Genomic DNA, 14913 nt, shown 5'->3' on the forward strand with positions numbered 1-14913 from the left:
GCTCCTGTAAGAGTTCACTAATCCAGACAGTTCATCCTAAATCTATTTCTGCCCACCACTGGGAGAAGACACTCAGTCAACAATTCTCTATTGTTCCAGGACCACACTGGGTTATGACATAACTGAATGCTCATAAGAGAAAAATAAAAAGGTTTTCAGAGGAAATGAAGCTAGTCATTCTTTTTTCCATTTACTTGAATACCAAAAAAATTGAAATTTGTCATGCTGTTAACTACCTTGAGTTTTTCAACTCTGATATCCCTCCAGCTGTCTGCATCATCAAGTAACTAGGAATAAGAAACAGCAAATTCTTAAGACTCTCCATGTAAGTTCAAGTTCAAGCTGCTTCTCTGGAAGGCTCTGAACAGTACCATATCACCTCCAAACCTCGAAGCTTTCTTATTGTCTATGGATCACTGGAATGTCACTCAACCAGTGATTAGAGTAACATGATCTACAGGTCACAGTGCACACACAGCCCATGGCCTAAAGCAAGATTTGAAGAACCAATAGGGAGATCATCATTACAGCCTAATGGTCTTTGTAGTAAGTCCAAGATCTCTTTCTGATCTTGAGATAGGAGGAAGAAGAGAAGAAGGAACAAACAACTTTGGAAAACTTGGCTTTATTTCAAATACATCAAACAGATGTTCAAAGACTGACATGTGTGTATGTATGTGTATTTATATATACATATATATGACATACAGCAAGATATATATGACATATAACATAGGTGATCTTGTGTTCAGCTGCAATAATGAAGTGGCACAGCAAGAAGCTATCAAGTCTCCTTGAGTTTGTAAAGTTTCAATGGAAGTTTTGGTTCACTGGATGGTCTGAAAATACCACACAAGAATGAAGTTTCATTGAAACCCCTAAGCCTTCTAACTTAAGGTATTTAAGAATATTAGCAAAAGTAATATTCTATAACATAAGCAGACACTCTGCAGCAAAGAAAATTATGATCTGATATTTATCAACCACACAAAAGTCCATCTCTTCTAATTTTTCATCAGTATGCTTGACTGAGAAGAAAAATGCTTGAGATGGTCTCAACTTTCAAGAGTATGGTACTTAAAGAAGTGACATCATTTGAAGGGATTATATGAGCTGATTTCTACTGTCCCATTAATCTATACTTCACAGATAAGAAAACTTTGATCTACCTCACAAAGAATGTTTACAAAAGAGAAAGCATGTAAAAGTGTTTTTGTAAACTGTAACACACAATAACAATTTGAGGTGTTATAATTAAAAGTGTTAAAAAGTTGAAGTGAGCCTTTCAATAAATCAGTCTGGTCACCTCCACACTCCACCAAGGTCCCAGTGAGTCACTGGGGGTGATGTGATGTAAAGCAGAAGATACTAGACAATGTGAAATGTGGAATGCGAAGAATGCGAAGTTACAAATCTGCATGGCCAAAGGTGGTCAAAGGCTTGCCTAGTAAGGAAAGAAAGGCAGAGAACTGGTTGGGATGGGAACAGATAACTCCTAGAGACTGACAAGTGCTTAAATAATGAGTCACTCTGGGAATCAGAGATGGCATGTGTAATCAGATATGCTCAGACAATTATCTGTAATTGACCCCTTATTATATAAATCTCCCTATTTGCAAGTTGTTACAGTGGTTACACATCTAAGAACTTGTCACATGGGCTATAGAGACAGTACAGTACAGAGAGCACTTGCCTCTCATGTGGCCAACCCTGGTTATATCCCCAGCAGCACGGCTGGCTCCCCAAGCTGTGTCAAATGATCCCTAATATAAGCCATGAGTAAGGGCCTGGCTCAAAAATATATTTTCTCCTGTTTGTCAGGCTATTCATTATATTGGATAGACTATAAAATTAATTTCTTACTAATTAGTTTTTAACATGTCAATGTATTTAAAAATTGTCAAATATTTATTTTTTCAATCCTAAAATATATTCTCTCTGTAATCCAAATACCAGTGCACTGAATACAAAATAAGGACACTGAAATGCACCTATTTTAGTAAATACAATGTAGGTACCAAAGTATAGAGCAGTTGGAAATGAGCAGAGAATGCCATTTTTCCATGCTGATAAAGTCCTATGTCTCCTCTGCAGGTCCCTGAAATTCTAATTACCATTTACTTATATATACAGATAAACAAAGCTCTCCTAGAATTTTCTCCCAGTGTTTCTAATTCTTTTTTCTCCAACTATACATACTACTTAGAAATATTTTTTTCTTTTCTGAGTCTAATCTTTTCTCTATGAGTAAACAATAAGGAAGTTTATTTCCTCAATGTAAAAATAACACAATAATTAACATCATGTTCAATATTTTAAAAAATACTTAAAAAATATATATCTTTCATCCAATTAAAAAATTTTTAAAAAATGTATCTTTCTTGTGAGTAGCAAAGGTAGGCTCCCTGTAAAGTGGGATGGCTTTTCCACTTTCAAAGGGGGGAAATAAAAAAAAAAATATTTGTGTGGTTGCATCTAACAGTGCTCAGGGTTTACACCAGGGTGTGTGCTCAGGGATCACTTCTGGAGAGACTCAGTGGACCATATGGGGTACAGAGAACTGAACTCCGTCAACTGCAGGCATGGTAAACATGCTCCCAGCTGCACTATCACATCAGCCCACAAAAGTGAAAATTTTAACAAACTCTACCATCCAGCTTTTAGGTCAGCACTTACCTAAACAATTACTCAGCATCTCAGCACCCTTATGATGAAAAATTTTTAATCCTTATGATGAAAAATTGCATCATCAAAATAAAATCATAAAAATTCTTAGCTTACTATTTTAGAAAACAAAAGAAGGAAGTCTATCTTCTCCAAATGGTAAAAACTTGTATTTTTTTCCTCCTCCTAACCTAAAGAGGGTGATAATATTCCTTTTAATTGAAAAACCAGATTACTTTAAGAAACATTTTATGGTCCAGGGATCAAACCCAGGTCTCATGCATGCAAGGCATGTGCTTTTCCACTTTAGCCAAATCCCCAAAGGAACATTTAAAAAATTGTTTTGCTGACAAAGAGCTGTTCCATTTATAGTTCAAAAGCTGTTCAAGAGCCGTTCTCAAGAAAGAGCTGTTCCATTTATAGTTCAAAAGTTGCAACTAGTGTCAATAAACTAGTTAGTCTTTAAATAATGGCACATATTCCTTCGCAGTGGCCTGTTGGAGAGCTCTTGGTAGTAAGAAGGTTGCTGGTGGATCTTGAGAGAGGGCAAAGGGCTCTGAGGAAGGAGAAAGGCGTCCATTTCCCAATCTCGTGTGTATACAAGCAGCAACAAAACTGCAAAGTTGCTTCAATTAGTTTCATCGCAGTTGTGCTGTCTGCTAGAATATTTCATGAATGCTGGGGATTTAGGGTAACTTGATGAAAGATTTAGGTTTTCTTGCTGACATTCCCCATTGCCAGAGCTCCTGATACCTCTGGAAATACCAGTACATTTCCAATTATCCAAATAAACAGCTTTCCACAATTTCACATTGCATCATCTCCTAAAGATACTAGTGTTGTTCCTATTATAATCCAACCCACTGATCAAACTTGAGAATTAGGATGATCAAACAAACCAATCTAATAAATGAACTTCATTTTTTTTTTTTCTCTAAAGAAAGCATTTTTCTCTCAGGCTTTATTTTCACATCTTCTGTTGCCACAGCTAGAACAGGTAAAGATCTTTCAAACTTTGGAGCAAATGTGATACCATGAGCATGTAATTGCATATCACTACCATCACCACTTACAGCCTACCATTTTTGAAATACAGAATCCACGCCGTTGGTCCCTTGTCATGAGCACACATCAGATGGTGAAAAGAGACAGGGAATAGGAAGGAAAAGCAGTGAGACAGAAAGACTCATTTTTCAATGTAGTTGTAAATACTGTATTTTCTGGGTTTTGTTATTAGTTATCAATTTTCACTGCTTTCACAGGGCAACAATGCTGTTCTAAGGGCATCTAGAAGTATGTCCAAATTACTACTGACCCTGGGGATTACTAGGGTCTCTGAATATAGATTGCAGCTATTTCCCAGCATCAATTATTTATTTTATTCATCAAATAAAAAAATCAATTTACGTATTTTCTAAAAAGTGAAATATTTTTCCATCCCAGATAAGTACCATGCTCCAAATGACAGCATAATTTCTAAAATTAATAACACTTCTCTGCCTATTTTAAGAAAAAAACATCTGACCCCCATATTTAATGGTTTAAAGTATTATAAATGAATTTTTAAAAAGCAGCATATGACATAGAGTGAGGCTTCTAAGAGATCTACAAATTTGTTCACTGACTAAAGTCCATGCCTCCAGAAAGAATAATTTTTAAAAATTCTATCATACTCTCACAGTCAAAATTATGTGAAGTAATCCAAATATTAACTCCATGAGCATTACAGTGGTAACCAACCCCTCCACCCCCTCCTCCGACACCACACACACACACTCACTCACTCACACAGAACTGTTCTTTTAGTTTGACAAAATAGTGAGAGAGATACATGTCATCAACAGCTTAACAGCTACTTTATCAGGTGACCGGCCCAAGACCATTTCCGGGGACCAGACACTCATCACAGAGCCTCTGTGTAACAGGTCTGTGGTCATTCTTGCACCTTCTGATTAAGGGGAGGCCTTTAATTCCCTGGTTCTTACTTGGTGGGAGAGCCTCATCCACCCGCTGGTACCGGCTAACATCTTGACGCACTGAAGGCAGAGATCGCAGTGGCTGATGCCCATTGGCCTGAGAACCTAGGATTAAAGAGAAAAGGTTACCCAAACACTGCTGTACCCTTCATTCGGTCTCTAGAATAATAAGTGAAATGATTTAAAAAATAATAACTACTGGGGCCGGAGCGATAGCACAGCGGGTAGGGCGTTTGCCTTGCATGCGGCCGACCCAGGTTCGATCCCCGGCATCCCATATGGTCCCCCAAGCACCGCCAGGAGTAATTCCTGAGTGCAAAGCCAGGAGTAACCCCTGAGCATCGCTGGGTGTGACCCAAAAAGAAAAAAAAAACTACTAACATTTACCTCAAACTGATCTGTTCTTTCTATTTATTCTCATTTGCCAGAGGATCCAGAAACCAAACACGATGTCTAGTGAATACTGAATCCAAAACTAGACTACAAGAAAGTTAGAAATCTCCATTTCTAACTTTTTCTCTCCCTGGATACTGTTCTGGTCATACATGAATTTAGAGTGACTTAACAGCCACTGATAATAAAGGGTATGCACACCCAAACACACACATGCATACACAAATAAGATACACATATAAGGAAAGGGAAGAAAAGGGAGTACTTTAGGTAGAAAAATTAATCACAGAGTATGATTCATATTTCTTGGTGTATGCAATTTGGGCACATGAGTTGATATCAGTAGACTTTCGAATATCCATCTATTATGTATACAAAGAATGTGTAATGGAGATTTTAAAAGAATAATTCTACCAAGTCACCTTCACTGAAACACACTTTAGGAGTAAATTTGCATCCTCAGACACTGAATCAGTTTATTCTTTTCAAGTGTCAAAATGCATGGCCCAACAGTTCTTATGGGACAGAAGGCACAAATATCGTATCGGATGCAAAGCACAGATGACCCTTTTACACCTGCAGGAGGGTTATATGGGAGCTCTGATAAGCTTTTCCTGTAACTCCTGACATCAACCCAGCCATCCTGTTTGGTTTTGTACCTACAATCTGGGACCCATAGTGAGATGCATTACTTCACACTACACTATTTGATAAGCAGCACCACCGTCTTCCCCCCTTCGGCCATAAGATAATTATGGAAAAACAGAAATAAAACCCGAGACCCTGAAGGTGAAAGGTTCAGATCAAATTTTGTCTCAGAGTGAGAAAATCGACAGGGTGACAGAACCCTGGGCCTTCTCCTCTCTGAGACGGGCGGTTTGAGCCAAGGGCTGAACTGGGCCGTGAGGCCTGTCCTACCTCCAGTCGCACCCTCCTCCTCCTCCTGGGCAGTGGCCCCTTCGCAAGCCCCTTGGGCCTCCCCAGCATCTCCCTCCTCTTGGGGCTGAGTCTCAGAAGCAGCGGCGGCAGCGACAGCAGCAGCGGCAGCTCCCTCCAGGCTGCCCCTCCGCTGCCAGACCTCGCCCACCTCCTCCTGCTCAGGGAGCGAGGCTGATTCTGCCCCCGGCCCTTCGTCCTCTCCCAGGGGCACCTGCACCACAGGCAAAGAGCCTGGCGTGCAAACAGAATCCTGAGACCCCTCGGCAGGGTCACTGCTGGGGGGCTCCGCTGCACAGGCCCCTTCTTCCTCCTCCTGGGAGGAGAAGGCCGGTGTCTCGGGAAACCGGGCACTCTCCAGGGATGAGCACCGGGTGTCCACCGACGATAGCTGTGTGGTGACGCTCTCGTTGCAGGAGCTGTCGGCGCCCTCCAGGTCACTCTCGCCCTCGGGCCTGGTGCTAGCCTCGCTCACGCTCTCTGTCCTGGCGGGGTCACTGGGCTCTGTTTCCGAGGACACCTGGGAAGGCTCGGACCCCTGATCCACGGACTCGGCCTCGCTGGCGGCCCTTCGGCTTCCGGCTGACGTGTCCGAGGTGCCCGTGTCCGCCCCCGTGGTGGGTTGCTCCACCTCCTGGGAGCTGCACAACTCTGCGCTGGCCTGCTCTGCGCTGGGCTCACACGCTGGGTCGGGTCCACTCTCCTCCGGGGCCGGCGGGGCGGCGGGCAGGGAGCTCTCTGCGAGCTCGGGAAGGGGTTCAGGCTTGTCCTCGAAGGAAGTGGCCTCATTTGTGGCAGCTTCCTCCGTCTCCGCGGCGTTCTCGTCTGGCTTGGTCTGAGACGTCAGACTCCCATCATCAGTTCTCGATGCCCTGCTCACCATTATTAACCCTCCCTCCTCCTCCAAGGATGAGGTATAACCCAGGTCCTGCTGGAACTCGTGGTCTTCCTCGTCGGAGTCGATGTGAAGCATTGCATTGAGTCTGGTATCTGTGGGGAAGCTGCTCCTCAGCTTTGGGGAGGCGCCTATGGGCCTATCCGCGCAGGGAGCTGCACCAGGCCTGGAGCGGCCACTGTGTTCAATAGCATCTAAATAATCGTTGAGGGAATCCTGACGTCCTCTGGGCGGTGAGGTCCTTGATGAAGTGGAGGTCAGTTCCTCGGTGTCGATTTCCAGAGTAGAGCTAGTCCTGAAAGAATGCTTGGGGGTGCCCTCAGTGGCGCTGTCCTCGGAAACAGGTCCGTTAGAACACACGGGACCATCATGATGGCCCCCTGGCATGTCCTCCTCATCTGAGGGACTCCCGAGGTCTCCGTTTACAGAATTAACTCCAAGTATTGTGCCGACCGCTTCTGGAGAAGCATCTGAAGGAGAAAAGAGCATTTATGAATACAAAGTAGTAATAAGGATTGGACTTTTAACATCCTATTCTTTTGCCATCCATCAGCTGAAAGAAGTCACCCTTTTCACTAAGTATTATCAACTCGCCAAGACTCCCTACGCCTACACACAATGCCCTGAGGATGTTCAGCTTGATGCATGAGGCAGATGTGTTCACTACTGCTGGAAATTCCATAGCCTAGAAATTCTATTTTCAAGTGCAGACTTAAAACTTTTTGATAAACAGACTCATATCTACTTGGAAAACTTCAGGTAACTTGACAGGTTGTTTTATTTTCAGAACAGGACACATTCAATTCTATTCAAATGCAAACTGATAACTAATATTTGGCATGCTTTTCCAATGGAGATGGATTTATACATGATAGCTCACCTTCGTGCACAGAAGATGTAACCTCCACTTTAAACTGGAGGTACCCACTCACATGGTCAGCCGGAAGCCTTCTGCCAAGGTTGTAGCTGAGCATTTGATCACTGCAAGAGGAGAAATGGTTCTTTCATCCTTACTACACTGGTGTCAGCCTTTGTCTTTTTCCAGTACACCTCCCACCCAATACTACGTACTCCCTAATCTGCACACATTCAGACTCAAAAATAAAATAAAAGTCTAAGAGATGGAAGACAATCCAAGGATAGAGGGCACCTCATAGATGATGGCTGAGTGGTACTGGCATATGGGTAGTGGGCAGAGTATAGCAACATAGCTTTAGTTACTTTGAAAATAACTCCTAAACATATACCTTGAAAGAAACCAATACTGACTAAGTTAAAAACAAAAACTCTCTGAGTAAATATGAAAAAAAAAACCCAAAAAGTTCAAAAGTCTGTTGTGATCCTATGTGACATTATTTATTTGCAACATGTATACTTATAAACCCAGGGGTAACAGTAAAAAAAAATAATATTTTTCTGTAGTGTAACAGATCAAACCCATGCAAGGCAAGCACTCAATTATATTCCTTAACCTAAGAGTAAATTTTGCAAGAAAAAAAATATTAAACATAAAATGTAACACACCACGTGTACACATACACACACACACACACACACACACACACATACACACACATCCCTGGATTGTTCTCTTATTGCTAAGCATGACCAAGAAAAGCGTATTTTGAAGGCCACCAACTTCCTGTAAAAAAACTTAAATTTTACGTGTTCTTTGACTCTGGAATGAAAGTATAAAGACTGGTTTCCTACCATTTTGCATGCTATGCAGCTGTTTCTGAAGAACACACCCAGGAAAGGCCTACAGCAGAAGGCCTGGAGGTCTGCTGTGCTCTGCAGAAAAGGAGCCATGAATGAGAGAGAGAGAGCAGTGTGAACGGGCTAAAGCTCCCTTGAGATAGGGGAGAGGGAGGACCATTGAAGTCCCCTTCCACAGCTCTGAAGCCAGGCTTTGTATCTGTCAAGTAAGGCTGGCTGTTTACATCTTGAAGAAAGGCTGTGCCGGTTGGCCTCATTGGGGGAACCACACTATCATTAATTCTCAGCTGGTTGCTGAGCCATGATAGCTGGAGATGCTAGAGGGGTTTTGTCGTCTTGTCCTGGGCTACCACAAGAGACCTCCAGATCCAGGCTCTCAGTCCAATCAAAAATGGTTCTTTTCCTAATTCTGTTTATTAAAAAAAAGAACAACAAAAATGACACCATTTTCTTGTATGCAAGCAACTTTAATTCTGATTCTTTATTCTTAATAAAGGGACATAACCAAAGAGCAGCACTAAATCCTATTATCTCTGCTCTCACACTGCCCTCTAATGGTAATTTGGGAGAGAAAACACCATGCCCAACCTAGATATTTGTTTGGAGCCTCTGGAAAACTCTTTCCAATTTGCATAACTATGTTGTTTGTTTTCTGCCTTCATCTTCAATTTAAAATAGATGTTATCAATGTAAAAGAATACATGCTATTTCATCTTTGACTTTTCTAGAAATGATCTTCTAGTACTTTTTTTCTAGGCTCATGCTTTAAATTGAGTGTTGTCCACTATATATACTCTCTTTCTATATATACCACTATATATAGTGGTATATATACACTATATATACCACTCTTTCTTTAAATTGAGTGTTGTCCACTATATATACTCTCCTAAGGGCATCCCTTTAATCCTTCTAGCAGCCTGAGTCAGCAGAGTCCAATTTCCTTCCTGCAAAGAAAACTAAGGCATAGGGGAGAACAAGTAACTTGTCCCAGGGAAAACAACTATTATGGTACAGATTAAGATGAAAGTCACCATATTATGATCTCACTTCAGGTACATTTTCAGTTATTTTAGGCTGTATTCATTTATGTACATTACTAGTAAGCATTTACTCATTTCCACCTCGAGGTGACTTATCATGTTGCTTTTCTTAGTTAAAGTGGTAATTAAAATTTTTTTGTTAAAAAGATATATAAGCATTTATAATTATATTAGGTGTCTCCATATTACTGTGTCAAATAAAATAATGTAATTTTATTAGTGGCTCTACTCTGCAAAATGTTTCTTCTCCTCACCATCGTTTTCTCAGCACACAATGTCTGGCACACAGAGGTGCTCAATCTTGGTCCTCTAATGCATGAACCCAGGAGCTAATTACATGGATCTGCTCTCAACGGTGCAGTTCCTAGTTATCTCTTTGGCGGTTCAGTTCTGAAATAACAATATCTTCACTTTTGCTGTTACTATTATTAAAAATGAATTGATCTCTCTCCAGGGCCAAAAAGATTAAAGAAAGAGATTCTTTTAAGATTCTTTAAAGATTGAAGAAAGAGTTGATATTGATGTTATTTAAAAGTATTGGATTATATCACTGTAGCACTGTCGTCCCATTGTTCATCGATTTGCTGGAGCAGGCAACAGTAACGTCTCCATTGTGAGACTTGTTACTGTTTTTGGCATAACAAATACGCCACGAGGAGCTTGCCAGGCTTTGCTGTGCGGGCGAGATACTCTCTGAAGCTTGCCGCGCTCTTCAAGAGGGACGGAGGAATCGAACCGGTTGGCCGTGTGCAAGGCAAACGCCCTACCCACTGTGCTATTGGATTGTAAAAAAAAAAAAAGTTTCATCCTTATAATTGTAATCTAATGTACATGTGTTTTACTGACAATTCTATCCTTACTGCCCAACACAAGGTGCTAACTTCAATAGCACTATATATGCACACAGACATACAAACATATTTGTTGAATAAATTATCAAATGAAGCAAGACTCTTAAAAAAAAGAATTTGAATAGCTGTCAGCTGCTGTTTTCATTTATTAACCAAACTGGGGCAACTGGCGGTTTAAATATTCCACCTGGAAAGGGAGGAATTTCTTTTCTGAGATTACAAATCCAGGGTTTCGTCCTTTGCTGTGCCGTTCAGGGGAGTTGCCGGCATTTCTCTTCTCTCTTATACTTACTCTCATCTGGATCTGCCTATTGCTGTGATATATTACTATGAACAATATTATATATCCTACAATTAAACAATTATTATGAAGAATAAGAGCCAAAAAACTCTTGCTACCGAAGATGTTTTGTCACTAATGTTATCTAGCGAGACTGACAAAACATGAGAAAACAATGTGCTGTTTGAAGAGAATGCAAGTTACTCTGAAAAAATATTACATTCAAAATTATATTGGCAGATAGGTCATTGAGAAGAAGTACTAGCATCAGAAATGAAGCGCTATGGAACCAAACCCTGATGAACCTCAACTACTGAGGGAACTGCCATTTACCAAACATAAGAAATGAAAATCTGGCATTATTTATACTATACAAAACTATTTGACAGAAAATAGTTTTCAGATCATACATATTTATTTAGATATTAGCAGGTGATGTATTAATATGTTATATCATTAGTATTTAACAAAGCAGTATCTTTACTGCCTGATCCCTCAGTATCTGAATCAAGCAATGCTTTTAATATATTCATATATTAAATTTTGTATATATGAATATATGTATATATTTTGTATGTATGAATATATGCGTATATTTTGCATTTTATAAATTGTGATTTGTAAAATTAATTCATTTTGAATTTCCTTTTAGTATATAAAAAATTCATGACATGCAATTGTCTAGCTATCCGGTTTTAGGAGTTAAAGGCCTGCAAGTCAACAGCAGTTTTCACAAACTGACAGGCGTTTAATTCTACCTTAATAATTCTTAATGCTATATATATAAATTGACTCTTCTGTCAAGTGTCATATAAATTATAAAAATTATGTGATTAAAACTATATGTTAAATAGTATATTTCCTATGGTTATCCTCACTCTTAAAAATTTTACTTTCTATAAATACTGAAAGCATTTTTTAAAACTCCTAAGAGTATATTATCTCTACTATTAAATGTAATAATTGCTATTCTTAAAAATTGTAACTTCCCAGCTTACGTTAGACAAACCAGACTGCTAAAATTTTAGTATAGTATTTCTACTCCACATAGGCCGCTCAACCCCAAACATACTGCCTCTGATGGCCAGAAAATTAAAATCCGTCAGAACATCCTGGGTTCAGATTTTGAAGGAATATTAGAAATTAACCTGTCAGACGTTTACTTTTCAGATGAGAAAAATTATGTCCAAATTAATGCCAAAACAAAACAGTCAATTAGCTATAGAGTGAATGTGAAAGACCAACCTTCATTAACTAGCTAGAGTAAAAGCACAATGCCCCAAGTCTTTGAAATGTGGCAGTGAAGCCTGGATTCTAGAGCCGACTGGTATAAACTCAAATTCAAGTCCCACTACTTGCTTGCTAGCCTCAGATTCCTCATTTCTGAAACAATGAGGTGTCTTCTCCCCAGAGCTGTTGAGACACTCAGGTGAGCAGAGCAAACTTTCAGCATGCACTGTTACTATGCATCATGACTGCTGCTCTGTTGACAGTGCGACAACTCCTACTACTACGGTTGCCACTGCTCTGCTTTCACTCTTAGTACTGCTACTCACTACTTTTACACCTATTCTTATCAAGATATGATCACCATGGCCTCCCACATTTAAAAGATACCTCCAGAAATGCCCCCTTGATGCTACCTCCAGCACTTGTGTTACTGGGTTTGCTGCTACTTACCATGTAAAAATACACAAAACACTTATAATAAGCAATGGAGGCATATTGTGATTTCTGAACTTTATTCACAACTTAACAGAAAGCTCACAGAAAGAAAACAGGCATTAAAGGACATTTTAATGAGTCCCAGTGAGTACATACTAATTGCCCAAGTGGATGCATATGCACAATTGCTCTGCTACAGCAACTCCTCAAAGTCAAGGTTTTGTTTTAAATGGCCCTAAAACAAGGAGCCTTGTTTTGAGGAATAGCAAGATTTCGATTGGGGGTCGGGGAAAATGTTGGGGGATTGGAGACTACTTCCAGGACTACTTGGTCCAGCTATGCTGGTCTGAAGGTTTGGTGCTCTGATGCCCTGTAATGCTGGGCCACCAGTCACACCTGGTACAGTGGGTAGGGTGTTTGCCCTGCATGTGGCCGACCTCGGTTCCATTCCCAGATTCCCAGCATCCCAATCACCGCCAGAAGTAATTCCTGAGTGCATGAGTCAGGAGTAATCCCTGTGCAATGCTGGGTGTGACCCCCCCAAAAAAATAAATAAATAAAAAGAAATTGATGCTTAAATAAATTACTAAAACACTTATCATCAGGAAGAAAAGTTCTGAGATTAAAAAATATCTCAATGGCTTCTGCACAAACTAATCTGGACACAGCTCCAAGAAGTGAGGGCTGATTACCCGATGGCTTGCCGCTCCAGCAGCCTCTGCACCGGAATGGTCAGTTTCCCCAGGAAACGCTTGATGATAGGACGGCTCTTGGCAAATTTGTCTTTAATTTCAATTTCTAAAACATCCGTAAGCAGTGCAAAAAAGGAATATTTCTGAAATATAAACAAATAGCATGTTGATTCAAAACAGACAATTGTAAGTTTATATCATTTTGCTAGTACAGAAAATGGTAGCTAAAATCCTAATCACAATTAAGAAATCTACTTAATGGAAAAAAGCACTTGATTAGAATAAGAAAGCTGAGACTAAGTATTAACTTTTGCTTCTGAATAACAAACTAAGCTTCAATTTCTTAAACATTAAAATGGAAAGATGATGATAATCTCATCCTTATGAACTTTCATCAGGCTTGAACAGGTGATATGATTAAGAACTTTATAAGTACAAAATATTAAAAAAATAAAACTACTATTATCATCATTCCATGTCTACTATGTGCCTCTAAGAGCTATACTGAGACAATTTTTAAATAACTAAAAATCTTCAAGAGTTATTTATTACTTAGAGTACTGTAGTTTTTAAAACATGTATAAGAATATGTATAAAATTAATCCTTTCAAGAAATCATAAGCACTATCTAGGAGAAATATTTTGCTGTGCTGACAAGCCTCAAATATCCACATCTTGTCTCCTACTGCTTTTAGATCCCCTGAACTATTTCCCTCTGCAGTCAACTATTTCTACAACACTGCTACACTACACTGTCATTTAGATACTTAGGGAATGACATAACTAGCTGCATAACTCCTACATCTATTGAAATGAAATATACCTTTAATATTCGAAAAATGGAAAGAGCACTTATGCTTTGTTCACTAGTAATGAGAAGTGATGTTTCTTTGTTCATTCTTTGCCTCTTCGGAGTTCTTATAAGAACCCCCTTGGCTTGATTTCACTGAAATAAGGCACTAAGATGACTGGTACCATCATTAGCTGTGAGAAAGTCTAAAATACCAAGAACCTAATCTCCCTTCACTCAGGATGACAATTACTTGAGTTGTTCACTTCATTAACCCCAATTCAGGAATTTGTAAAACACTTGCCAAAGCTCAGAGGGAGAGCAGCTCCTTTATCTTGTGAGGATCAATGCAAGAACAAAGTATCAACATTTCGATAGGAGAAGGATGAATATTATTGATTTTTTTTCTGCCTCAGGTGTTTAAATAGCTCTGTAAGGCATTGTCATGGATCCTACCCTTAAAATTTTATATTTTCTTTATCATAATTTTTTTGCATTCATTTTGATTTTCTTAAAAAATATTTATTTTGATGATTGAGTCTTTTGATTCCCCTTCAATTGTGTAATGAAATGAATGACTCATTCTAAACTCTTTTCTGATCTTAAGGGAATAGCCATAAACAGCTCAAGTGACCCCATCCAGAGGAGGAAAGTGGACTTGGCTGACAACTAACAGTCATGCAGAAAACCCTTGGTGGCTGATCTTACCTCTCGGTGCCAAATTGGATTAGTGGTGTTACTGATGATAGTAGATCTTCTCTCCTGCCCGTGATGGGCACATGTGGGGAAACTGCTCTTCTTCCCTGGCTGAATGGACATCTTAAGATAAGGGTCAGGATTGAAGAACATCCCTTTCTTTAGCCCAACTGCCCTAAGATCTTTAAAGAAAGAGAGAAAAAGAGAGAGAGAGAGGGACAAAGTGTTGAAAAGGGAAAAAAGGAGGAAAGATTCATATATTATGATCAGAACAAACAGCTCAATGATAATTTGTTCATAAATAACCACATAGGAA

The 14913-nt window shown here is 39.7% G+C and overlaps 1 protein-coding gene across 6 annotated transcripts in view; it reads right to left on the reverse strand.

The window, feature by feature from the left end:
* Positions 1-14913, reverse strand: part of HECW2 (HECT, C2 and WW domain containing E3 ubiquitin protein ligase 2) — a 396920-nt gene that overhangs the window by 111896 nt on the left and 270111 nt on the right. For all 6 annotated transcript variants that reach the window (XM_055120479.1, XM_055120478.1, XM_055120481.1 and 3 more), the window contains 5 exons: positions 14610-14779; positions 13112-13254; positions 7745-7845; positions 5952-7334; positions 4650-4745 (listed from right to left, as the gene is read on the reverse strand). In XM_055120479.1, the coding sequence (XP_054976454.1) occupies positions 4650-4745; positions 5952-7334; positions 7745-7845; positions 13112-13254; positions 14610-14779 (1893 nt within the window). The remainder of the gene's footprint in view (positions 1-4649; positions 4746-5951; positions 7335-7744; positions 7846-13111; positions 13255-14609; positions 14780-14913) is intronic.

This window comes from Sorex araneus, chromosome X (genome assembly GCF_027595985.1).
Source record: "Sorex araneus isolate mSorAra2 chromosome X, mSorAra2.pri, whole genome shotgun sequence".
Classification (NCBI taxonomy): Eukaryota; Metazoa; Chordata; class Mammalia; order Eulipotyphla; family Soricidae; genus Sorex; species Sorex araneus.